Source organism: Amia ocellicauda, chromosome 8, assembly GCF_036373705.1.
Source record: "Amia ocellicauda isolate fAmiCal2 chromosome 8, fAmiCal2.hap1, whole genome shotgun sequence".
In the NCBI taxonomy this organism is placed as follows: Eukaryota; Metazoa; Chordata; class Actinopteri; order Amiiformes; family Amiidae; genus Amia; species Amia ocellicauda.
This window is the reverse complement of record NC_089857.1, coordinates 27,398,173-27,426,027: the sequence shown is the minus strand read 5'-3', so window position 1 is coordinate 27,426,027 and position 27,855 is coordinate 27,398,173. Positions and strand designations below refer to the sequence as shown.

The window sequence follows — 27,855 nt, the reverse complement described above, 5'->3', positions numbered from 1 at the left end:
ACATTTAGCCATCTGTTTTTTTGTTTGTTTTTTAATCAACAATCAACATATAGAAAATGTACTGTCCATAATGAATTTGGTCACTGGTTTATAATATGACCAGTTCCCTGAGGCACTCTGCTGGTTTAAGTGGTGACCAAGATAAAGGACATGCCAAGGACTATGCATTTTCACAGAAACCTATTCCCCATGGTCTGATGTCAAGTTTAGGTATCAAAATAAATGGTTCTGAATTGTCAAGGTATCTGTAATGACTATGTAAAGCATGATTTGATCCATCAGGCTGTGCTGTGCTTACTGTAACCCCCAGGGGAACAATGGGAGAGCAGCAGAGTGGAACTGACAACCTCATAACTTAACATACAGGACTGCATAAAATGTGAAATACGCAAGTATCTGACATTAAGAGAACTAGCTGTATTTTAAAGGGAAGGTTGATTGCAAATGCAAATGTGTTTCAACATATCATAATTAATGTTCATTCACCTTGTAACATCAATCACTTTAAAACAATATGGCTTTATTTGTCTCATTACTGCTTGTTAGTCAGAGTAATTTTGGAGTACCAAATCAATGCTGTAGGTAAGTGTTTTTAAATTAAATTAAATTAAAAAAAATACCCCTAGTTCTAGATTCATGTAATTCCATAATTTGTTCCTCTTTCTCTTCATTTTTCATTTAATCTAAATTACTGTAGCGATTATATTTTCTAGAACCCCACCACACTACATTATACCACCATAATAATTTGTAGCTGTGAATTGGTCTGATAATTTTATTCTCAGACATGTGGTCATTGATTTCAATGTAATTATAGGGGGTGAGTTCTGGGTAAACTGGTTACAGAGTAAATTCTACCCCTGTCTGCTTAATAATAATAATAATAATAATAATAATAATAATAATAATAATAATAATAATAATTCAAAAGAACAGTCAACAAAGATATAATTAATCAACTAGTTCAAGTAAAGAAGGTAAAAAACAACTCAGCTGGAACAAAAAACAGCAGAAACAAATTTACTCCAGGAAGAAAACATATGTATCAATTGTGTGTATATAAGCCACTTGATTTCTTCAGACGCACATATTTCAGAATTGTTGCACGCATAATTAAATCTATTTATCAAACTAGCCTGCATTTTTCTGAGTAAAAGATGCTGATAAATCCCAGAGTTACCACATTTATTTCCACATGAACATGTACATAAGGAAAAATGCCCCAATATAGCCATATATGCATAACATAACCATATAAATGATGGCTAATGATGACACAGCAATAAACGCAAGATAAAAAAAAGAAGAAAATGTACCAAGAACAAAACTGAAATAACAGTCTGAAGTATTGCTATATCCATTATAATAACTTGTTCATCAACTCATTAACCATGCATTTTCATCTTTAACTTAAAAACATGAAAATATGTATCTGTTAACAACTAATCTGTGTGGCAGTTATTTAGTAAATAATAATATGTGACCAAACATTACACATCTGCAATACTTGTATCTATCCGTTGTCAATAATTGGTTTTATTTGTATTTTACCACATAGAAACTAAATGTCATGTGTGTGTTGATTTCTGTCTTAATACATGTCATACTTCATTTGACTGTGCATAAAATTGGTTTATGCGCATTTTGAGTAATACATGTAAGCCCAGGTTTGAAAAGTGGTACCCTGGATAAGCGAATAACGGATACAGAAAGGCACTGTAATCAAGGGGAAGCAAGAAAGTGTCATATGCCTCCAGCAGCTCATCAAAGAATATTTTTCCAGTCTATATTCAACTCTAAAGCCGCATTCTGTACAGTCAGATGAATACAACATTTCCATGTTCATTGAGGAGAAACTCAGATGGCATCCAGGAAATCAGACCAAGTTCCTCACAGTTTACCAATTCTCTGAGCTCCATAATGCCACTCCTATGCATATCTACCAAAAAAAGGAAACAAAAAAAAAAAACAGCTAGAACACAATGGATGTAAATCATAAATGAGGACTGATTTTGAGTTAATTGACAAATTGATAAACCCCATTTTAATTACAAAAATATGGTTAAGGTTTAGAGTTAACATAAAATTCACAAAAGCAGGAAAAAACTGACATGATAGTGTAGCAGCATAAGGAACATGGAAAATGGGACAGACAGACAGGTGTGAATCTTTACTGTAAATGGTACAATAAAGTGACAGCCTCACAAAGCAAATCTTTTTCTCAAACGAAACCCATTCTGCTAGGCATATTATCACACTCCTACATCTGAAGTATGTGAATATTTTATTAGTAAAAACCAAGCATTCTGAAAGAAAGTCACTGTGTTTATAGTACAATCACTAAGTGTGTCCTATTGATGATACAAGAACTATATTAATAATTCAGTTGGTGATATGTGTGAGTTTACCAGAGTATAATAAAAATAAATGCAATCAAGTACAGGAGTTAATAAGGCATGGAAGAACACAATTTGATATAATTTTTAAATTTGAGCAATTCTGCATTTATTTTAGAGGACATCACCTTTCTTTACGCCATCTGCTTTGACTTTGGATTTGAGTTAATCCTTCTACATAACTTGGAATGCTTATGCTTTTTGTTCAAACCTGAGTAAATGTAGTTAATGACACAACCGATAAAAAGTTTTGGATTGATCAGCCTCCTCCCTGTGTAATTCTCATATTCTCGCACTTACAGTAAGGTCTGGTTGAGTGGTACATTATAATATGCACTTCTAATAATCAATACCATTTAAAAGGAGCTAATGCAGTAATATTGACCTATAGCCAATATCTTTTAAATGGTTTGACCTATCTGTAAATTCTGTCTGTGGTTTTGGAGAGTAACTACTGCACTATGAATAAGAACTCACTTCATACTACATACTTTAAGGACATATGTAAATCACATTGTGGCACTTTTTAGAAAAAAAGCGATCCACACTTCCAAATCCCAAGTCTTGAAAGAGAGAAATAATCTCCCGCACCCTCTTACATTTCTCTCCAAGATATGTTATTACTTAAGGGTTGTTTCAGTTGTCAAGGAAGTGGCACTTCTTTCCCATAAAAATCTGAAGAAACCACAGACAGATACAAAGTCCTCTTACACTGTTATCTATCTTCACACACTGTGAACTGGAATGTAAACAGTGGGGCTTTAGTGCCAACTGGAGGACAGACACAGCTCAGACTTACACTCCCGAGTCCTACAGGCAGTTTGGGCCAGAAATAGCAGCTGCTGCTTTCCCAAGAGATGAGGATCCCCTGTGCACTGACGTACTGTACCCAGCCCAGTCCTGACTGTGCTCAGGCCATTTCAGTGCCGCCAATGCAGCATGGAGTCAAACCTGCCCTTTCCAGGTTGTAGGTCTCACCATGCACTCCACACGGAGGCTTTTTACCAGATGAGCCACTCAGGAGCCCTAGATAGGTAGACAGATAGATGTATAGACGGACATATAATGGCAAAGCTCACGTCACTATGCTGAACATACAAACAAACAGCTGTGTTAGTTCATTTTCTTAATTCAACCCATTAACACCACTACAGAACATCCCTTTTTCAATTGTTTAAATATTTCAAACGTGTCATTTATTATTATTATAGCTCATCTATTGTGTCATGTAAGATTCTAAGTTTAGTTTAGTTAATATATATATACATCGATCAGCCAAAACATTATGACCACTGACAGGTGAGTGAATAACACTGATAACCTCGTTATCATGGCACCTGTCAGTGGGTGTGATATATTAGGCAGCAAGTGAACATTTTGTCCTCGAAGCTGATGTGTTAGAAGCTGGAAAAATGGGCAAGCGTAAGGATCTGAATGACTTTGACAAGGGCCAAATTGTGATGGCTAGACGACTGGGTCAGAGCATCTCCAAAACTGTAGCTCTTGTGGGGTGTTCCCGGTCTGCAGTGGTCAGTACCTATCAAAAGTGGTCCAAGGAAGGAAAAGTGGTGAACCTGCGTCAGGGTCAAGGGTGGCCAAGGCTCACTGATGGACGTGGGGAGCGAAGGCTGGCCCGTGTGGTCTGATCCAACAGACGAGCTACTGTAACTCAAATTGCTGAAAAAGTGAATTCTGGTTCTGATAGAAAGGTGTCAGAACACACAGTGCATCGCAGTTTGTTGCGTATGGGGCTGCGTAGCCGCAGACCAGTCAGGGTGCCCATGCTGACCCCTGTCCACTGCCGAAAGCGCCTACAATGGGCACGTGAGCATCAAAACTGGACCACGGAGCAATGGAAGAAGGTGGCCTGGTCTGATGAATCACGAGTTCAAGGTATTGACTTGGCCTCCAAATTCCCCAGATCTCAATCCAATCGAGCATCTGTGGGATGTGCTGGACAAACTAGTCCGATCCATGGAGGCCCCACCTCGCAACTTACAGGACTTAAAGGATCTGCTGCTAACGTCTTGGTGCCAGATACCACAGCACACCTTTAGAGGTCTAGTGGAGTCCATGCCTCGACAGGTCAGGGCTGTTTTGGCGGCAAAAGGGGGACCTACACAATATTAGGCAGGTGGTCATAATGTTATTGCTGATCGGTGTATATATATATATATATATATATATATATATATATATATATATATATATATGAATCCTCAATTACTTTTTTTATTTCATGTAAAATTTCATGGTCTGTTAGTGGGTCCTCAGGGCTGAAATTAAAAACTGCTGAGGATAGGATGCAAAGGAGGCAAGCAGCAACGAAAAATACAAATAAATTCTTATGTTAGCCAGGAGCACTAGGTGGCGCATGTGCTTAATTCACCAGCCGTTTTGGGCCTTCTGAGCTGGGGCTGTATTATCTTCATGCCACTAGAAACAGGCATTTAAAAGTCTCTGCACGGATAGAGGTGGGTGTCAGAAAATTAAAAAGGAGACAAAAAATGACAGTTAATCAGTCTCACTTGGTAAAGTACCAGGAGTGACTGACAGGCTGCAGATAAATTTAAAGAAAGACTTTGAATCACTAGCTGCCAGCAGTATACTTTTACAATTACCCATAAAAAAGGAGAAATAGGAAATAATATTTTTTATAATAAGGGCTCTTTCAAACAGCTTACCTAAAGAAAGGGTTTTTTAAATCAAGCATGTTGCCTGACTTGAATCCCGACTGCTCCACAACAGCTGCAATGTGAATGTCATAGCTCTGCCTGTGAAGTACAAAGACGAAAACATGTTTAGACCACTGCCTGACAGTGGTCAATATAGATGAGGCAATAAATTTGTTCACATAGGTCTACTGAGCAGTATTTCATAATATATACACATAAATAGGTTTCAGAAAGCATTAAACTGCACCATACAAAAAACACTATTATAACAAGTTTGTGTGTAACCTTGTGTACATCGTACATATACATTGTTCTAACTTTTGTCCAGTATATTTATACACACACACATATAAATATATATATATATATATAGAACATAAACAACTCACTTTTCTTATCGATTGTGTCATTTGTTTGCTTTGGCCTAGAACAAATAAAAACTTTTTCCTTCCATAAAACTTTCCTAAGAAATCCCTGTATAAACTAATGAAAGCAATTGAATGAGATCACTTCAAGTGTCAGGCACTTTATAGTTCTAAATCATTCACAGTTGAGCTACCGAATGCAATGTAACAATCAAACTGCTTGTAACACTAGGTCTTCTGGAGCTTTTTATTATTTTTTAAAATGACCTATTAAACCTGTGGTCCTTAAGCAACACATTTCCAGTAAACAGCGAAAGACTAGGTGCAGGTTACCATGTCACGTCAATCTAGACCCTAATCCAAATCTTTAACTTTCTGTGATGGGTGGCAGGGCTTCTACCATCTTCTACATTCTACGAATGTGGACACAAACTGCACAGCAAAAACATGTGTGCTAAACATGTGTGGATAACAGCTGTAATATGAAACAATGAGATCCAAATAGCAAGCTGAAACATGTTGTCTATATGGGGAAAAAGGTCAGAAACAACAGGCAAGATTTCAATGGATAAGAGGTTGAGTACCCAGAGCACACCATTTGCAATGTTATGACTTTTAGTAAGCACTAATTGAGTCAAGAGGGCAGGATTAGGAGGCATGGTCCCTGAAGCAAAGGAGTGGTTCTCAATGCAGATGATTACAGTTTGTAGGGGTAGCATAACAAAACATAGGTTTTGAAGCCTCTTAAGTGGCTCTAGAAAAAAAAAGAATCAGGCTTTCTTTTAAGGGAGAATTGTTTGGATGTATTAACAGATAACGACATGGTTATAAATATGTTAATACAAACTATTTAAATTAATTGCTAGCTAGCAGGTAGGGAACCTTTTTGTAATAACTTGTTTATTAATGGTACATACTAAGTTACATTACAGCTCAGTTACAGTTGGGTGGATATTTTTAGGGGCAAAAGAAGAAGTTGGCTTGCAAAGTAATTCCTAAAATCTCATTCAGGACATTCAATCATATCATTTCTTGCTTGAACGATCTTCATACTTTGTTTAACCATACTCTATTTTTAACCATATAATAGCATTTCATGTCTCACCTCTTATTAGCAACAAGCAGGACCTTCCCTGACAAAGTCTCTCCAGCTTTAGCAAAGAGAGGGGTCTGCAGGAGACAGCGCACCTGATACCAGTGCGTCAGGGGCTCGCTTGGAGACGTCGACAGCCACACGGTTACTCTGTCCAGGAAAAAGATCAGAGGCTTTAAACACAAAGCCACACACTCAAACACAATGAAACAAAAGTACTACAACCACAGTAGTGTGAATGCTCCTTTTTATTAAACCAGGTAAGTCACTTACCGAGACCCAACAAATGCAACATCAAACCAGAATGCTAAACCATGGATCAAACCAGACTGAAGCAACTGGAAAACAAAGGGAATTTCCATCCTGCAAAACCAGGGGGAAAATACACTGTAACGATGAGATTCAGCAATGATTACAGTTATAATCTCACAATAAAAGATAAGAGCTCCAGAGACTGTGTAATATTAAGAAAAACAAAATCTTGCATACAGTATCAAGTGTTATATATTTAAAACAGGCTGTCAAAATTCAGTGCCTGGAGGGCCATAGAGTCTTCTAGCTTTTGTTCCAGCTGAAGAACTGGAGTACATGGTAATAATTTTCACAATGAGTCATACTTAAAAAAATATGCTTTAGATTACAGTGGATAGTTTAACTAATACAGTGAATATAAGATACAGCAACCACTGAACATGATGGAGCATTGAACATACGTATTGCAATCATTCAGTTAATTGTGTAACTGGACCAAGTAATTAGCTGAGAGCTCAATCAAAATCTAGAAGAGACTATAGGCCAGACTCTGAATTTGGCACAACTTTTAAATCTGCTATGATCAAAATGTTTCTAAGCAACCCTGAAAAGCTGCATACAGAATGTCATATTTCCATTTATATTTCAAAGGCTAAAAGGCACCTGTGTAGATCCTCTTCTTTTGCTTCAAGGAAATTGATTGTGTATTTGACAGACTTTGCCATGAGAATCCGCATGTCAAACGTGTCCTGAAACGTAGAGCAAAACCAGTTTGAGTGCCTGGGAAGAGCTCCAAAGCTAGGAACTACAGGTAAGACAAAAAATGTCAACAAAGCAGTTGGGTGCTATACAACTTATTTTATTCTCCCTGGTTAATATCCTTTCGAAGATTGTTGGTACAGTGCTTTGTTTTCTGAGCAACATATGGTTACAAACCATATCTGGAAAAGCAACCCTTCTTTTCTGCATACTTTATAATCTGTACCTCATATAGTATGCCTGATACCTTTACTTTATGTGAAAGTGCTTTACAGCCTTATATAGGATATATAAATGTAATTGACAGTAAGACAGAGGTTACACCTAAATAAATTAAAACCATACAAAACGGGCATTAGCAGAGCTCAGGACAAGCTGTACAAATGTAGTTGCACAAGATTGAGCATATCTAATTTAAAAGCTCACCTGGATGTGAACAATGAAAAACAAAATCAATTACTTGCACGTTTCCTAGACAACTGAAGTAAAAGGCTGTTGTGTGCAACTGCTATGCTTTCAGATGTCCTGCTTGAAATAGAGCAAATAATTTCCAAAAACAGAAAACACTTACAACTACTGGCTGCCGGAAATACTCATCAACAGCAGCATTGTGCAGACCACTCAAATTAATCCCATAGAAACAAGTCTGATGCCTAAAGGGAATGAGAGATCTGTTAGCTATGGTCTATACTATATCAATTACTCAGACTTACCATGTTTGGCTTAACGGGTTATGCGATTATGATACATATTGAAACATTATGGCAACTAGAGGATACATTAATAGATTGCATCACCATATCAACTGCAAACTGTCACTGCAGTACAATTGTTATTCCATCTTGTTCCCATTCTCCATTTGATGGGTGTTTGTCTTTTTGTAATGATTTAGTCTTCTTTTGCATACTTGATAAAATTACCCCTCAATATGGTGAGGCAAATTACAGTTCACATTCCCTTTTTCTGCTTAAATCCAAAGGTCTGTTAATTAGCATCTGTGGCAGGCTATGTCACACATACATACTTCACAATAATACAACATCTAAATATCTGGACACAGGACTCCAAACATTTGTGCAAATAATGCTGTTTTAATCCTGTTAGTGTTCTATACCATAAACTTTTAGTTGTGCATTAGTCATGAACAACACAGGTTGTACCAGACTTTTTACTGCAAGTTTTACACACTACATCTCTTCGTAAACCTCTGCATCTTCAGAAGATCATTTATTTTATTTAGTAAAAGGTCAAGCCTCTTCTTTCACCTTTCATTTAACATATCTTTTGGTTTTAAGTCAATAATTAAAAAAAAAAAAAAAAACACTGATTATTTCCAGTGATAAAGTTCTAAGTTACGCCGAGCTTAGAAGAAACGCAGGCTTCACCAGTTAGCTGTCAACACCAGCACTAAAGGCTGTGAAGAGAGGTAAGGTAGGTAAGATAATATAGCAGGAGGAATGTGCATGCATTGCCAGTAACACCAAATTGTCAATGACTCATTTGATTATTTTAACAGGGCTTTTACACAGCACTGTTTTGCTTACGTAACTCTTTGGTGTCTGTGCCAAGTGTTTTTTTTATTGTGCATACTGTTTAGAAGGGGAAATTCAGAAGAAACAGTTAAGCCTCTAGGACAGTGACCAGAAGATTCTTGGCTCAAGCACCTAATGCTACCGTTTCCTTTACCCTGCTACAGCGAATTCACCCATATAAAAAAAACAAATCAACTTGATTTATGAAAGACTAGTATTCCATCCAATGTCAACACAGTTGGCTTAAAGCAACAGATATCTTGGATGAAATCTATATCTATGAGCTACAAGGCTTGTGAAGGATATGCTGCCTTGTAGCAACATGATAATATATACATGGAAGCTGGCATCATTGTAGAGGGTCAAATCTCTTACCTTGCAAATTTCCACCCTTTTTTTCTAGCAGATATAAAATTTGTGCATTACAGAATAGCTAAAGGTTGCAATGGGTTTGTTTCCATGTATGTTCTATTTCAAGAATCTCCGTGGCCTCATTTCTGTCTCCATGGCAATAGTTTTGTTATCCTCGGGAACACCATTAATGTACTCGGTTTGTTGCAGTAACGTTATCTGCACATATAATAGATCCCTCTCTGGAACAATACATATCAAGCACAATAGTATTATTTTGCAGGCATATATAGTTTGTTAGATTATTTTTTAATTTAACTTCAACTGTGTATTCTGTGTAATTGATTTTGTTTTGTGTAATGTCAATTTATATTTTTTTCTTTGGCAACACCCCCTGGAGTCTACAGATGCCACAACATCACTTTGTTCAGTCTTCACTTTATTGCAATGTTACCACAATGTTATATGGTTAGCTGGGTATTCATAAATAAAAACATAACAGTAAATAGTAATAAGTAAATAACGTTTTTTTAAATTTGGGAATGGAAGTCTTTTTTCAGATGCAGGACTACAGAACTGCCAATGGTAAAGGAGAGTGATATTTTAATTCCAAACAGAGGTCATGTTTGAAGTCACACACGTCTTACCAGAAATTGGAGCGAGAGTAGTGTTCCAAGTAGAGCTGCTCGTCTGTGAAAGGTGCCAAATGGATGTCACTGAAGGTCGGAAACATCATTCCTGCGGAGGGTGACAACACAGACATTGCCCTCAGTCACCAGTGCTCGAGAGCACATCTGGTGAACAATGGTATTAAACTCTAACTATATGTGGTCTGAATGTCTGGTCTTCGGCTATGCAGCTGCCAAAGCTTATGTGCCATAACACAGTTGTTCTGATTGTATTTGAAATCCAAGCTGGCAAAGTCATTTTATAGTCTTCTTTTGTTTTCTTAATTTTGTATGTTTTTTTTTTATGTCTAACTTGTATGACAGTTTGTTAACTATGAATTGTTAATTGAGTTCAACTGTTCTTTTTAACCCTTCAGCAGCAACAGAAATTTACATATCAAATTTTATTAAAGGGATTTTTTATGCTTATCTGTATTTTCTGGCATTTGCATCAGACTGAAATAATCAATCAATTTTACTATAAAGCTACACATTAAAATTAGAGGTATTTTCCACCCAAGAAAAATGTGACTCACATCTGAGCTTCCTCATCTGCACACATACTGTATATGGTTTAGCTTGTGTAGTTTTGCCATTGTTGTAAAGTACGAGTTTGAATCATGTATACATAAGAAATTAAATCTTTCCTTTAATGAATAATGGGCAAATGGATTGCAAAGAAGGTTTTCAAATGTCCCTCAGCTCTCCATCACCTTGTAGTAAGGCTGTACAACGAGGGCAGAAATAATTATTTTTAGTCCAAAAAACTCATAAGCAGGAGGAAACATTGTTACATGACCCACAGAGAAGAGAACACAAGTAAAACTCAAAAAGGAGTGATTGTAAGACTGAAAACAGGAAGCACTTCTTTATACAAAGGGTGGTGGGAGCCTGGAACCCCTTACACATTGCGTTTTCCCTTTTCTTTCAATTTATCATATTTGTTTTTAGTTTATTTCTGTTATGCACACAATATAAGTAAGGGGGAGCCTGGAACCCCTTACGCATTGCATTTTCCCTTTTTCTTTCAATTTATCATATTTGTTTTTAGTTTATTTCTGTTATGCACACAATACTGCTGTAACAGGGAGACTCAATGAAAAAGGTTGAGCTAACCAGGTGCTATAAGGTTTAATTCTTGGAAGGAATCGTAATAGTGCAACCCGACACAGAGGAAAGCAAACTGAGTGACTTGATCGGGCTGGCTACAGAAATTACACATTTTTGAGAGTTGGAAAGGATTTTGAGATCAAAAGATGTATTCAACAGACCTGAATGGCCTTAAAGTCATCTGGAATTACAGACCTGGGAGGAAACCCAATGCAAGTCACTCCACAGGCTAAAACATCCCAAATTAATTTTCAATGATCCAAACCATACCCAGTGTTATTTTACCTTTTAATAATGGAAAGGAAAAAACATAAACATGACTCCAATTCTTATACATACCCTTGGGTTTCAGCCACTTTTTAGAGTGAAGATAGCTTTCCAGCATTCTTTCATTCAGCAACATGTACCCTATGGGCTCAGAAATAATGATATCCACATTTTCTGGAAAAGAAACTTCTTCGATCTTCCCGGCCAAAACGATAATTTTTTCAGAGAGGTGGTTGCTCTTTACAAGGATCTAAAAGAAAAAGAAATACTCCAGTTACAATTTTAAAAGAATGGTCCTCCTAGATAGTTAAGGGCAATTTTTCATTTCTGTGTTCTTAACGCTACATCTGCGGCATCAGTTAGCAGATTAACTTAAATCTCCATAATCTCCATTCGTAAACTGAACCTGGATATTTCTGCACTTAAATAAATCTACATACAAAACATGCAGTAACTGGGTATGTTCAGTTTTTTAAATTGGCTCATTAGCCTCATTCAAAGCACTGTCTTCTGTGTTCTCCCTACTGTGTATGTTAAAGTCCTACACCTTGTTTTTGTGTTTTGAAAGGTGATTTAGCTTAAATATTTCTTGACAAGTACATGTTTGGATGATGTTCATTTTAAACAGTAATATTCAAAGTTGTGGGATATCATTATCAATGAACCATGTGTTACATAACAAGACAATCAGTCCCATAGCCAAGGAATAGCAAAATGCAAAAACTACAAAGTAGTACCAATGCACTCAATGATATTGCTCTTCCATTTAAAATACGATATATAATTTGATTTGTTCCCACCACATATGCACCCGGTAGTGCACACAGACAAAAGGAAAGAAGAATGCATGAATACAAATTCATAGCAGATACATTTAGGAGCTGAAAGAATCAAGGTAGAGCAGAGAACTCTTTAAAAACAGTCCCAGAGGAACTCCAGGCAAGCTGTTCAATAGCTATAACATTGTTACTGCCATCTGAGTCACACTTTCTGTTTTCAAACTACATTTTAATGGATTAACCGTGATTATAATGCTAATGCCAATCCACATGCATCAGTGCAAGGTCTCCTTATAAATGACTTTTTCTATCAGACTGCAAAATCATATTGGTGGAGCAAATGTTAAAAACTAAATAGTTTGTAAATTTAGACAACCGTATGGATAAATTAACACAAGAGTTCACTTTTAATCCTAGAATATACAAAGTCCTCTTGATGCTGCAGTATTCCTGCTTCCATTTAAACAGACCCCAAGAGAGATTAAATTGAGTTTACAAATATAAAAATCTAATGTGTTGACTGTGCTAAAAAAATTACCTTTAGATTTGGCCTGTTATACAGAAGGTCTCTGTTGTTAAGCTGAATGTCATTGAAAGGGTTTACTTGGTTTGGATCATGCTGTTAGGAAATTGCTTCTTCCTGCTTAGCCACATAATTGCTTTTTCAATATGAGATGCTGGTGTGACTGAACCTAAATTTTAACATGCAGGTAAAGTTTATTATGAAAAGAAATTAGGCCTTATAACCAGATTCGTATGTGCAACACATTCCACATTCAATGGTATAAGTCTCTCAAATGCTATAATATAAAAAGAATAATAACAAAACAATAACAATAAACAAATTTTTATTTTATATAGCGTTTAAAGTCTGAGCTACTCAAAGTGCTTTGCCATTTATAACAGCAGTAAAATAACGAGAAGCATATATAAAACAACACATTTACATACAACTACATACAAATGTGAAGATAAGCCTTTCTTTTTCTCTCTTTGTGAATGAACCCAAAGAGGACCCAGAGAGTAGATTAGGCACAAGAAAATACTCATGAAAGAATTCAGTGATGTAGCTGGGATTTTGAGCCTGGTTTCTTAGGCTGCACTTAATTCCTCCCACCACAAGGTGGTTGGTCTGCATAATTTAACCAGTTATTGATAAATAATCTCCTGATTCCTTTAATCATGTTATGCTATTAATGTGCACTGGCACGTTCATTAAGTGGTAACAGCTTTGGACATTTATTTAATCATGCATCCCTTTCTTACTAATTTGTATTTTTCAATATCATTTATTACAATGTATAAATTAATAATTGTAATGTTTCAGTTTACTATTAGAAATACATAATTTGTCATCAAAGAAGTAAAAAAAAAAAAAAAAACAGAACAATTAATATGAAATACCGAAATCTTTTTTTTTTGCTTCTGTATGTTGGTTTTTAAAATTTAGTTTTCTACTTGTCCAGTGTAAGGGCTATTTTATATGGGCAATACAAATCAAATTTACTGAATTTGGCAGTAAACCTCAAATTGCGCATTTGTAGATTTGTCAGTTGTGTCAAATAAATTATACACATTGGTGTACAGAACACTAGTTGAATATTGTTTTGTGCGGTCTCTACACAAGAAAACCTTGATTAACTACAACATGATGCGAAAACAAAAATAAAAAAAATGTATGTATGAATGTATGTATCTGACAATTTGAAGAAATTTGCCACAATCTGATCGCAAGTCTCTCTGAATTCTGCTACAAAAACCGTGGAAATAATTTCATCTGAATAATGACATCTTGTAATGAAACAACATAAGAAATGTGATGGTCTGGTGCCATCTGAGCTCTGTCACTTCACAGAGGGTTATATCAACAGCTGGGACTTTCTTGCAGCTGTGGTCGTCTTATGATGGAAGAAAACGACTCATATAATAATTTTAAAGTGGACACACTGGGTTGAAGTTTCAGGGACTACCCCCAACCCTCCACAACTACAGTCTCTGATGTGTCTTCCAGCTTTCAAAACATTAAGAGTGAGTTGCAGTCAGCAGAGCAAGGAATCTGCTTTTGGTCTTCACTCCAAGCAGACCCCCTTCCTGGAACTCGCCATAACATCGTATTAGCACTTACACATGCTTCACTGCTACATTCGTGAGGGTATTTTGTTGTGCTTAATGAGCCACTTCTAATTAGGTTCTCTGAAACACACTCTCCATTTTGTTTTCTTTTTGTTCTGTTGTGTTGTTTTGTTTAGACTTTTTTTTCCTGGTGTGTGGTAGAGCTGGCTTCTTGTTTATTCAACTGCTTTTCATCAATGTTTTTTGCTCACTCTCCGCTCAGGCGCACGGTCTCCCATGTGTTATGAAATGAGTCATAAGGCCGAGGATGGTACTCATGCAGCACACGATGTGAATGTGCTGGCAAAAGAGAAACAAAGGCTGGGATTCTGTCTAAATATAGCCTGTAATGAGTGATTAATGTCACAGCACTGGCCTCCCTGTGTGCAACTAATGACCTGAAACCAGGATATTACAGAAGCAATGGTCTTTCTGGACAAAAAAAGGTAAGATTTATAAGCAGATGTCAAGTGTAGTATGGCTGTTGGCAGAAGAAGAGAAAACCAAAAGCCACGATAGGGACACATCTGTTCTTAATCTCATAAACTGATATTTTGATTTTACCAAAATAAGGGAGAAAAATGAAAGGAAAGAAAAAATGAACCTAATTGTAAAGCACAGATCCATCAGTCCATAAAAACATACATTTGCCTTGCCTGAAACAGTCCGAATTCGCCAACATTTCCTTTAAACCATTAAGTTCCAGGAATTTCCAAGTCTGAAGTCAAGCAAGGGACACAAGTTTAACCTCCAGCTTTGTAGGAATGATTGAGATAGAACTTTATTTTCTTCTGACTGCACGTATGAAACCTGAACTGGTTATAAATTACTGAATTGTAAATTATTCTTTAGAACCATCACACTAAAGCTTTGATTACATCAAATCTTTGACCCACCTGCCAATCCCAAATTACAAAAGAAAGATGCCTCTGGTCAACAACAAAAAAGTAATGGGTTTGCTTTCAATTGGTGGGTGGGATGGCATGATTAGAAGTTGGTCACTGAATTATTTTAAGTTTCAAAATAGTAGAAAGTGATATTACTTGGCAACCAAATTCAGATATTGCCCCTTTATGAAAATCAAGCTGTAAGTGTTTGTAAGAAATTATAACCTACCTCAGCATACTTTGCCACAGAACTGGCTTCAACAGCATAAACCCTTTTTGCTCCTGCTTGTATAGCAAAGAATGAAAGAATCCCGGATCCACAGCCAACATCTAAAACAACCTGAGGGAAAAGATGGTCATTGTGTTTGAGGTCTCAACAGGATGGGTGTGAAGTGAACTCCTGACCAGATGAAAACTTCCAAAAAACATTATGAGTAGTCTACTGAAATCTGGACAATGAGATTGAAGTAAAAAAACATGCATTTGAGATGTCTAATCAAGTGTATTTTCTAAAAAATACAGTAGGAAAATTTGTAGAATAAGCTCAAATACCCAAATTCCCTTTATTTAGAGCCAGTTATATTTGTCAAGTAGAAACACACAGAGAGCTGTTGGGGTCTGGAACAAAGCTCCCAACCACTTTTTAGAAGCTGATGGCTAGGAAAATTTTAACATTATTTTTGAGATTCTTGGATCATTAAACTACTACCAACCAAAAGAGCAGGATAAACTGAATGTTCTTCCCCTCATTCGTGACTCTTTTTAACCTTTTATAAATTCTGACTGAACACCAATCTCACACATTTCAGAATAGATACAGGGATTCATGCCACAGCGTTGATTTTTGTCTGGGTGGGTGAGGTCCGTGCCTATTGTATTGTATTTCAGTCACATTTCTTCTTGTTGTATGTTATTTCCTCACTTAAACACCTTCAGTTCTTCAATAAATAAAATCCTCTTTACTGTCCCTGCCATTTGCTGAGTCTGCTGAAGAAATACATACACAAACCCAGACCTAATGAAAGACGGAAAGTATTCACCTTGTTCCTGAAGTCAACTTCGTTCTGCAGTATTGCTTTATGGTATGTGGCAGTTCGGAGAAAGTCCTGGAGCATGTTTTGCTGCTGTGACAAACAGCCGTAAAACTAAAACATAAGGACAAAAAAAATCACAAACCAAATACATTATGAGGTGATGGTAAATAAATATAATTCTACTACACACACACACACACACACACACACACACACACACACACACACAAATACACACACGGACACCCAGACAATGTCTATCTGTTATTATCTCCACCAGTCCTTCTAAGTTCACTCTTGCTTGGCATCACTCTCCACCCCACATAGAATTGACTGTTATACAAATTGGATACCAACACCTTTCTCTACTAATACTTTGGTTATGCAGAAACCCAGGTTGTGTGCTAGGTGAGACATAAATCAATACCAAAAACTCACTGAGGTTGTATTTGTACCCAAACAGGGGGAGCCTATCTATCTAGATTTCTATGGAGTTGCTTACATATGCATCCTCAGTACCTGCCAGTCAGCAGTCAGCTGTCATCTTCACTATCATTTACTAGTCAAAAGACTGAATAATATATTCCAATCCAATTAATTCCACGTAGTAAAGTATAATGAGACTTTTACAATTGAATGTAGAGAGAAAGCTCAACGTTTACCTGAAAATACTGCAGTGCAGAGGAGTCATCAGTGCGCTGCTGGAATACAGACAGTTCCTTCCGAGGGTCTCTGCGTTTCTTCAAAGCACTGTAGAAAGCAGTGAATTCTGAAAGTATACAAGAATCGCCTGTGTCATGTAAAGTCAAATGATTTAACACTAGATATTTAGAGGAGGCCAGTTATTAGTAATCCAAGCACAGGGTTCCTCAACCATGGTCCTCTGGATCTCTTTGTCCTCTAATTTACATTTCTACAGAGATCTTAATTCCTTAGGCTTATTGAATCCTTTAGTTGAGGTTTTCAATGTTTTAGTTTTTAGAAAATTTGCTGGGAGTAGGCATGAACATGAACCCAGTACCAAGTGGTTTATTTTAAATCAGAGTGTTTTGTAATATGGTATTCCCACCTCTGTCCATCATAGGTGATCTGTAGAGAGTTTAGTCAGCTCTGGGAAAGCAATGATTTATAACACAAATTGAGGATAAGCTGATCAATCACTAAATTACAGATTCTTTCCAAATTCACAAAATACTATTACTTACAAGTACTATCCAAATGCTTCACAATTGGTGTAAACGGGTTATATTTATCTATATTAAAAACATAATTACATTCTGTAACATGTATCCAATGTATTGTCATCTAAAAGATTCCTCAATGACTCACAATTTATTTTGTAATAATTTCGAACAGAAATCTGCCCCGAACACTATAAGGACACCGTAGAGATCTCAGTTGTGCAGAGCATATATAGAAATTAAGGTACAGGATGCTGTCTGAAATGTGGTACTTATAACCCACTGTGCTTCCGTTGGATATCAATTAAGCAATCTTTATTTAGCATAGCGCACTTCACAATAAGTTGCCACAGAGTGCTTCACACAATGAAAACAAAAGATGCCTAATATGTGAAGACAATTACATCCGGGCCTGCACATAGTTTGGACCTAGAACACTCAAAATTAAAATACATGGAAGACATGCCTGGTTTTTTCTCAAAAACCTAAACAACAGGAAAAGCTCTGTGAGACCAATGTTTCTCATCACACATACTATGTTTCCCCAAACAGACATACATTTGCCTTCCCCCTTCCCCTAAAACTAGAAAAGCCATCTCTCCGAGTTTAATCTCATGGACTGAACAAGAAAGTGGAAACTTTCCCATATATAATAAGAGGCAGATTTTTGATGCACAGGGGTTCCCAAAAGTAGAAAAATAAAAGTATTTTTTTTGGGGGGGGAAACAAACAAGCCCATGCAGCTAAGTATTATTGGCTGACCGTGTTGGGTGACTAAATGCCGCTACTGGTCAATATGCATTTACAGCATTACTATGAAGAGCTTTTCAGTCCACAGGAGAGTGATGTGTAGGCCTTTCAAGCTTCTTCACATAAAATGTTTTTTTTGCCCATATTTTTTCACAGACCACCTCCTCTGCTGTTGACACAGAACAAGAATGTTTTCTCTCAATCTTTTCAAATGAATAATTTGTTATTAATAAGTATAGCCCAATAGAATAATGTTGGCATGAAATCATGCCAGATATCGATCAATTGTGAGACCATTGATCATTGAGCACAGAAAGGTATTATTCCCACCCAAAGGATTGATAAATGACTGGATGTACCAAAACACCTGTTGAATTGATCAGAATTAAGGTTCCAATTCTTGGAAAATTCACCTTTAAAGTCACTTGGCTATGAGACCTCAGAAATCCCATTACATGCTCCAAGCAAGAAATGTCTCCTACTGTTAACAAACTGACATTTTCATACAATTACCAGGGAGTGAACAGTTTGCCATGGATGGAAAATGGGGGCTTTCAGTTTCACCGATCTGTTGGCATTTATGTCCCTGGTCCCTTTTGAGTGAAGTAGTTGCTGGGGTGAACTTTTACATTTCTTATAAGGCATTAAAACTCATTCACAAATAAGTAATAAGCAATAAGCATATTATACATATATATATATATATATATATAGGCAATAAGAATGCATTCCTGACAGTGTCTGGGCCTCTAAATTTAACTGGGGAGCCTCAAGTTGCCTGTGAGAAATAAGAGAGTGCAGTCCCTGGTTGTGTCACTGTGTGGACTGGGCACCGTGGGGATCGGGCAGACTTGATAAAGCAGGTTTATTTATCCAGTAGATTCCCATAGCTAATAAGGTACCTCTTGCACTAGATAGTATCAAAACAATAATGTCCACTAGGTAGCCAAGAGCCACACTTTCTCAGTTCTAATTCCGTGTCACTGTAGCAGCATTCATGAAACATCAAATTCATAAAAACTGAATGCATGCTTATATCTCATGATGATGATCTGGTGCTAATTTGAGGCAGTGGAGTCTTAACAAACAAGACAGACAGAACTGTTTCTCTTTCTAACAGCAGAAGAAATTGATATGACTGAAATAAAGAAAAAAAGTGGGACGGATTACATTTACACTTTGACCCATCCGCTAATAGCAAACTACAAACCTGTTCATCATAGCGGTTACATTCATGATTAGAAGAAAGTAGCATCTTACTAAAAATGAAGCCGCAACTGAGTACAGTTCTGTAGTTTTCTATTAGCGGGTGGGTCAAACTTTTGATTTAATCCGGCACAATTACTACTTTGTATGGTTTTGTATAGACCCATATACACAATTGAATGCCAAATATTATATTCCATTATAATAATTTTAATGTAAAAAAAACTAAAACCATTCTATAATGTAAAAACCACTGTAATTTAAAATATATACATATACACTCACCTAAAGGATTATTATGAACACCATACTTATACTGTGTTTGACCACCTTTCACCTTCAGAACTGCCTTAATTCTACGTGGCAGTGATTCAACAATGTGCTGAAAGCATTCTTTAGTAATGTTGGCCCATATTGATAGGATAGCATCTTGCAGTTGATGGAGATTTGTGGGATGCACATCCAGGGCACGAAGCTCCCGTTCCACCACATCCCAAAGATGCTCTATTGGGTTGAGATCTGGTGACTGTGGGGGCCAGTTTAGTACAGTGAACTCATTGTCATGTTCAAGAAACCATTTTGAAATGATTCGACCTTTGTGACATGGTGCATTATCCTGCTGGAAGTAGCCATCAGAGGATGGGTACACGGTGGTCATAAAGGGATGGACATGGTCAGAAACAATGCTCAGGTAGGCCGTGGCATTTAAACGATGCCCAATTGGCACTAAGGGGCCTAAAGTGTGCCAAGAAAACATCCCCCACACCATTACACCACCACCACCAGCCTGCACAGTGGTAACAAGGCATGATGGATCCATGTTCTCATTCTGTTTACGCCAAATTCTGACTCTACCATCTGAATGTCTCAACAGAAATCGAGACTCATCAGACCAGGCAACATTTTTCCAGTCTTCAACTGTCCAATTTTGGTGAGCTTGTGCAAATTGTAGCCTCTTTTTCCTATTTGTAGTGGAGATGAGTGGTACCCGGTGGGGTCTTCTGCTGTTGTAGCCCATCCGCCTCAAGGTTGTACGTGTTGTGGCTTCACAAATGCTTTGCTGCATACCTCGGTTGTAACGAGTGGTTATTTCAGTCAAAGTTGCTCTTCTATCAGCTTGAATCAGTCGGCCCATTCTCCTCTGACCTCTAGCATCAACAAGGCATTTTCACCCACAGGACTGCCGCATACTGGATGTTTTTCCCTTTTCACACCATTCTTTGTAAACCCTAGAAATGGTTGTGCGTGAAAATACCAGTAACTGAGCAGATTGTGAAATACTCAGACCGGCCCATCTGGCACCAACAACCATGCCACGCTCAAAATTGCTTAAATCACCTTTCTTTCCCATTCAGACATTCAGTTTGGAGTTCAGGAGATTGTCTTGACCAGGACCACACCCCTAAATGCATTGAAGCAACTGCCATGTGATTGGTTGGTTAGATAATTGCATTAATGAGAAATTGAACAGATGTTCCTAATAATCCTTTAGGTGAGTGTATATTAGCAATAATGTAATTTTGTACTTGCAGTGATAAACTGTTTGTGCATGTAGTCAGTGTAGGCTGTAGCTGTGCTATAGTACCTACATGTGCTTGTCATTGACTCTTCTAGTCTTTCAGTAATCCTTGTTTGCTCTGAAAAAATAACTGCTCTGCTGCACCATCTGCCACCTGATCTCTGTGGCCACTGAGATCAATGCCCACATGATCACAGACATAAACTGTGAATTCTGCACAGAATCTGCAGACCAGATCACTAAATGCCTCCAGCAGAATAAGGTAAGGATGGGAATCATGAACACACCCAGTGTATTTCAGATTAAGCAATTCTGGCATTTCTGGTTTGTTAGCTTGGGAGCCACAGGTCACACTGAATAATAATGTGGTATAACAAAAGGACGGGAGATGCTTTTCACAGAAGTGAAACAGAGGAGCCACAGGAATCCCTGGACTCAAATTTGGTATTATATGAGAAAGGTTTATTATTGCTGCACGTTTGGTATTATAGTTGGAATAAAATAAACAGTGTTTTCTTAATAAAGCCAGGGGTTATTTTCCGTCTACAACAGGCATGTGCTCGCTCTCAGATGTTCAGCACATGTTCTGGTAAAGATCATGCACTGTTTGACTTCTTTAGGAAAAAAAACACACACTCACATATATATATGAATTTAGTCATATCATGATATATTTGTCATGATTTTCAAAAAGGAGCAAGACAAGGAGTTGGTTCCAAGTTCTGAAGAAATGACTCTGCAATCCGTAATCTTTCATAATTGTGCCTCTTTTTCGGTAAATTCCGCAAAGCAGGCTAAAATGCGAATAGAGCAATGAGTACAGAGTGCAGTAATACTAAAGGGACATGTGAACCTGGGAAAGTAAAGTGCTGAAACACAATGAAGGAAAAGAAAGACTTACCACTCCGGGATTTAAACTGCACCAGCACACTGATGTAGCCCAATGTGATCAGAAAAGACTGCGTTCCAGCGCGGCAACATTCGGTGTCCTTACCCACGGAGTACTTAAATACACACACACCGTCGCCTGCAGGAAAAAGACAGACATCCTTCAGTGGCTTCAGAATGTGGAATAAAAATACAAACCCGGTTAGGAACAAAAGTGCTTTTTTCATGTTAACATATTTTTGTTTACCTATTCTGCACAAAAACATAAGGGGGTAGAAACCAGAATAGTCTTTTCGGTCATTTGGGTATTAGTATAAAATTTATGATAGAGGTTTATCTTAGCGAACCACATACCATTGTAGCAACACTGCAATATAGTGAACAATGAACAATGTAAAATGGCAGCAACATATTTTTTTAGACCATGGGGTGTGTTGTCAAAAAATTGTAAAACAATGTAATAAAATTACATTTATAAACCAATTTATAAACCAGAATACAAACTACAAAACACTGCCCGTCCCAAACATGTTAGCTGGGGATGCAATTCCAGTTTCTATAAGCAGTTCCTAGTGAGTTCTGCAGATTACGTTTGACTGTGTCATATGGAGAGTTTCTTTAAAAATGATTTTGGCTTAATCCTTTTTTAGGGCATTCTGTACTTGTATCAAGGAGAGTGATACCGCAGCTCTTTCCACAAAAACAAATCTAAATAATAATTTGAGATAAGTTTGAGCTATTCAAACCATGACTTGCTCCCCAAAGAGTTTCACAAGTAATTACAACACATGGAATTTATAAAAAAAAATATCAATCTTTTTAATTTGCAATGTAATTACTTTCTGAATGTTTCCACTGATTTCTAACCATATAAAATATCCCTGCATAAAAACTGTCTGGGGAGAAATCATAATTTTGGCCAGGGCTCTATGTTCTGATATTTGTCACAATTTAAGCTGCATTTTCAAAACAGGCATGGTGGTGGCTTAGTATACCTCGAAGCCTCCAGTGTATTCTGGCAAGGAGCGCTGAATGAACTGCACTGTTATCTGATGCTGTGAGCCAAACACAGAAACTGCTGGCAGTCAGGTTCAGTGTACCATATGAAGAAAAACAATTTCTGGAACAGACCGTGTTGGGTTCATATGAAGGAATCTCTGATTAGGCAACCTAGATTTCGCTAAACATAAACAACAAGACCATAAATCGTTTATCCGTCAACACGTTCCTTTCAGGCCCACACAAACTAGGCCAGATGTGCAGAACACCTGCATGTAAGGAACATACTTACAGAGAAAGGGTTGGGACCATACCACCCATACTCATTGGAAGTGTATTTATTTAAATGTGCGATTAAAATGATAGAAAACATTTAGACCTAATTTCTGTAGACTTCGACTTCAACAGTTACACAGGATTTCATTTAGCTGGTGTACAGGTTGGGCAACACAGTGTAACCATAACTATCTCAGGTCTCTGACTGGAATGCACCCAGGGGTGACATGGAGTTGGCCTGGGATTGGGTGGGCTAGTACTGAGCTGGAGTCCACCTTGCCTACTGTGGCTCACTGGGAGCCTGCAGTGTTAACAGTGAGAAGGCCTCCCTACCGTGCATTAGCTATAGTGTTCATGCGTGGATGTACTCAGACTGAGCGGTGTTCATTTCGGTTGATGTTTGTATCTGTCTGTTCTAGTGTTAGTACAAGCCGGCTGAGCCAGGTTCATTGGTCTGTTTTATCCACTTTTTGAAAAATAGCTCTTGCCCCTAAACCTATCCTTCTCTCTCTCTCTCAAATGTAATGTTTTCCTTATTTTTTCACTGCACACAGGTCTGGAGGATGACTGTGTCCGTGCTTCTCACCCAGCAAAAGAGTCAGTCTGGGTCAGTGCTTGCTTTGCGTGTTTCACACATCTGACAATCTGATGATAAGGGTGATACTCTTACCCCTTGCAGCCGAGCACAATAAACAGGAAGAATTGGAATTGGTATTAAAAGAGTCAGTCAGTTATTTTCTTGAAAGGAATGAGTTAGGACAGGGGTGGCTAACTCTGGTCCCGGAGAGCCGCAGGGTCTACAGGTTTTTGTTCTATCCATATCGTTAACTGCTTCACTGAACTAATTGTGGGTCTTAATTAGGCAAAATGTCCATAAGAATTCTATAACACAGTGGTTCCCTGCCATTTTTTGTTCCAACCGTGCTCTCAATTACTTAATTGAACACTTAATTGAACTAATAATTTCCTAAATCAGTCTTTTAATTACTTTAAATACTAGGGGTTTTAAGTTAAGTATATAATTGTATAAATAACTAGGTTAATTAAAGAACCAAATATTATTACAAAATTTAAAAAGTCAAATCTAAGGAGAGTGTTACTTCAATTAAGGTTCAATTACGTAATTGAGAGCTTGGTTGGAACAAAAACCAACAGCGTAGGGAACCCCTGACATAGATGATACCTAGTACAGTATAAACTGAAATCGTACACACTATATACTGAAAGCCTTCACCCTATATATAAATGCACACACTATATTCTGAATTTAAAATACTTGAAAGAAGGTCTCCATTGGATTTAGCCAGTTTTATAGGTAAGCCCAAAATAACATATTTACACAGATTTGGAAACATTTTAATTTTGATGTGATCGATTTAGGTATCAGGTAATCTTCCGGAATATTCACGTGAAAACTGTCCAGTCATCAAGGACCATGGTTCCCTTAATAGAACAAAGGACTTGCTTAATCTATAGATAATCAACATGTCTGCGAATTTTTCTGAAATCAATGATTGTGAGAATGCAGTATATGGGTTTCACTATAGCATTTCAGTATACAATGTATGTGTCAAGCAGGGATCAATTACGTCCAATGTGGAACCTCAGAGTTTCGTTTTATTTGTTTTTCAAAGCCATGAGGTATCCCATTGTTTGTTTTTTTTGTTTGTTTTTTTTCAGCTGATGTGATTCATGGACAGCCAGTGTCAGTTACACCACTGTAACATGAATCCCGGTCAAGGGACTAAGCTAAAAATAAAGTGGATTACAGCTGTCACTGAATTTGTGCATGACAATGCAATAGACCAAGAAGTAGTTCAAACTGCAAAGTTTAGGGAAGGAACTGGAGTCAGCACAGACTGTTTTGCGTGATTTGGGATATACCTAATGAATATGGATGCAATGTGATGTGTTTGCTGTCCACTAATCCCATCTGGAATTATTTTGGAGTGCTGCTCTCCAATGTTCCTGTTTTGTATTAAGAGGAAACCTTTACAATACTTGAATTGTAGCCTGGGATCACCAGAAATGTGAATTTGCCAAGTTACTCTGAGCTATCTACCACATTCAATATATTTTTCCAAATACAAATGCTACCCTTGCTAAGACGAATAAGTCTTCATAGCAATTTCTGCTTTTTGGAGTAGCAAACAGCTGACATTCTGGTGGCATTGTGTGAGGCTGTAGTTTGGTTGTATTTCGGTTTTGACCAATATGATTTGAGAAACATTTTTCCTGAAATCTATTACACTGACTATACAATGTCATTGAAATGATTCCCTTAAATAAAACTTGTAATTCTCTTGGGAATGTTTTTATGCATTTAAATCTAATTTTATAGTGTTATTTGACAATAATTGACATTTAATAGTGTTTTGAGAACACCCTGTGGAGTCGACAAGTATGTGTTGCAAAGTTTCAACAATGTTATTACGTTAGCTGGGTAATATTAAGCATTCCCTCCACATCCAGTCCCTTACCACAAGTAGCACTACAATCACTATCACAGTTCCCTCATCAGAATCACTGATTATTCTGGTGCTGTCAGTCACACATTATGATGAAGACCCTGGCAGTAAATGTTTAACATCATCCCAACCTAGTTGTCACAAAACAAGTAAAAACAAGAAGGAGTGGATGATTAAACTGACCCATCTCTCCATTTAACAGTACCTAATAATTACATTATTTTGAAGGAGTAGGTGATATTGTTCTATAAATGCAAGAAACATCGTAACTTTATGGTTAAAAGTCAAGAGGCCAAACTGTGTATGGGCATGACTGTGAATTTATTTACAGTGAAGATCGGTTTATTTTCTATATACTCTACAGTGCATGGCACATTTTATAGCATCAAAGACACACAGCACAAAATGATCTCACGGAAGAATTGAAGTATGGTATGCACCTCAATTGGAGACGCACGGTCCATGTGAGTGCAATACGGAGCGGGTTTCAAAAAAAGTGTTGTGCTCCTGCCCAAAAGTTATATCAAACAATTGACAGGAAAATATAGTAAAAAAAGGTAAGAAAAGATTGATGTATTTGGGATCTTTTTTGTAAGACCATAAATACTAAAAACAAGCAGTCTGTCTCTGAGAAAAAAATGACAACAATCTTTGCAGAGAAAAATATGCAGCCAGTGAAAGTAATGAATAAAAGAAAAGGAGCAGAAATGCTATTGGGAATAGGAGAGTTGTAGAAAAGTTGCATCCACTAGAAACTCTGGGTGATCTAGTGCAATACAGAGGTATACTGTTATCCTCTGCTATCTTGGGAAAGTTTCTATTGAACATCCCTCTCTGATTAATCTCAGTAAGAAGACCTCAACCTATGCTGATCTTCTGAGGTTATCTAATACAGGTGGACACAATTATTCTAGGATGATGTTATACTTACTGCAACACATGCATTCATCTATACAGAAGTCTAGTTTATAAAATGTGTAGCCTAGATTTTTGATTGTTATAATACTAGGATTTGGACTGTTGTGGATTCCCAAAAAGAATAAATAAGGAAACTGAACACAAACTTGACATATGTGCAGTTAGTTGTTTTTGGTTTGTTTTCAACACTGTCCACAGGCTTTTACACAAATGAACATACAATAACATGTAGAAAGATTATGATTGAATATGAAATGACAAAATTGTATTATAAAGGCATTGCTGACAAGTCATTTAGCTATAGGCCTATAGACAAAAAGAGAAACGTGAGTTAATATTAGATGCATCTGGGACACATTGTTATATTATCACTACTAATAATGTGGCGTTACTTCATATAACCCTTAATGATAAAGAAAGTAAAGACACAGATCATGTCATGTGTTTAGACTTGGTTGTGTAATAATCACAAACACAGTATTTATAGGTATCCACACTCGATATACTGTGCATTCCTTGGCTCAGTGCTATTTCGGGAAAATAAGTATTTATGTAAAGATAATATTTAATATAAGATTGACATTTATAGTGTGACATAAAAGACAGCGTTTGTCATTAATAGACCAATATGTTTAATGGCATGCATAATTATATATTATTTCAGAATTTTAAAAGACCGAAGACCTATGGGTGTGAAGTCAATGTTTAGTCGTCAGTGTCTGTGCAGTCTGTGCGGTATGTGAGGCTGCCCTGCTCGGACGCGGAGAGCAGCCGAGTCCCGCAGCGGCCCCGGCTTACCGTCCGTCACCGTCAGCTCCGTCTCCCCCTCCTCTCCGCCCACCTGCAGGGTGAGGTTCTGGTGCCGGTGCTGGTCCGACAGCTGGATGTCTCCCTTTCCCGCATCTTCACTGAGAAAGCGCAGTCTGACCGCGAAACAGTCGCTCGGCACAGCAGCGTCCATTGTATCGCCAGGCTCGGCTCTCAGCGCACATGTATGTGCAGCGCAGCTGTCGTTTCCCAGCCCAGGTAGCGGGCATCTGCTCTCACCGCACTCCCCAAAGCAACACACCTCCGCCTAGGTCTCAAGCGCCGGCCATCGCCCAGGGCCGCCAGACACTTCGCTCAACATCCCCCCATTTCCCCCCATTCAGAGGGCAGAGGCTCGACCGCGGGGATGCCGCTGAATTTCGTTTTTTGGGGGAGCGGGCACGTAAATAGACCGGAGGGAGTGTGTTGTGCTTTCGTACACAAGACCCGCCCACAGACCTGAATTCCACCAATCCGGAGACAGTGACAGTGTCGTCAGCTTCCCAGAGAGCAGTGTAAGTTGCAGATGCGTTGTGCACTTCCCTAAATCCCCCCAAGTTAAA

General features: G+C 37.7%; 1 protein-coding gene across 4 annotated transcripts; it reads right to left on the bottom strand.

Annotated features, from left to right (window-relative positions):
• Positions 1-1,171: 1,171 nt before the first annotated feature.
• On the bottom strand, positions 1,172-27,721 carry carm1l (coactivator-associated arginine methyltransferase 1, like). 4 transcript variants are annotated; one of them, XR_010817591.1, is made up of 14 exons: positions 27,284-27,721; positions 21,838-21,963; positions 16,943-17,049; positions 16,287-16,391; positions 15,476-15,586; positions 11,541-11,718; positions 10,071-10,161; positions 8,112-8,193; positions 7,445-7,530; positions 6,803-6,892; positions 6,542-6,679; positions 5,081-5,170; positions 4,786-4,856; positions 1,172-1,939 (listed from the first exon to the last, which is right to left on the bottom strand). XR_010817591.1 is itself a non-coding variant. In XM_066710877.1 (13 exons), the coding sequence occupies exons 1-13, from the start codon at positions 27,444-27,446 to the stop codon at positions 1,930-1,932; spliced, it is 1,377 nt and encodes a 458-aa protein (XP_066566974.1). In that variant the 5' UTR covers positions 27,447-27,721; the 3' UTR covers positions 1,172-1,929. The 4 variants fall into 4 exon arrangements, 2 of the variants coding, with proteins under 2 accessions (XP_066566974.1, XP_066566975.1); XR_010817590.1 differs by lacking the exon at positions 4,786-4,856 and adding an exon at positions 3,196-3,422; XM_066710877.1 differs by lacking the exon at positions 4,786-4,856.
• Between the last annotated feature and the right edge of the window lie 134 nt (positions 27,722-27,855).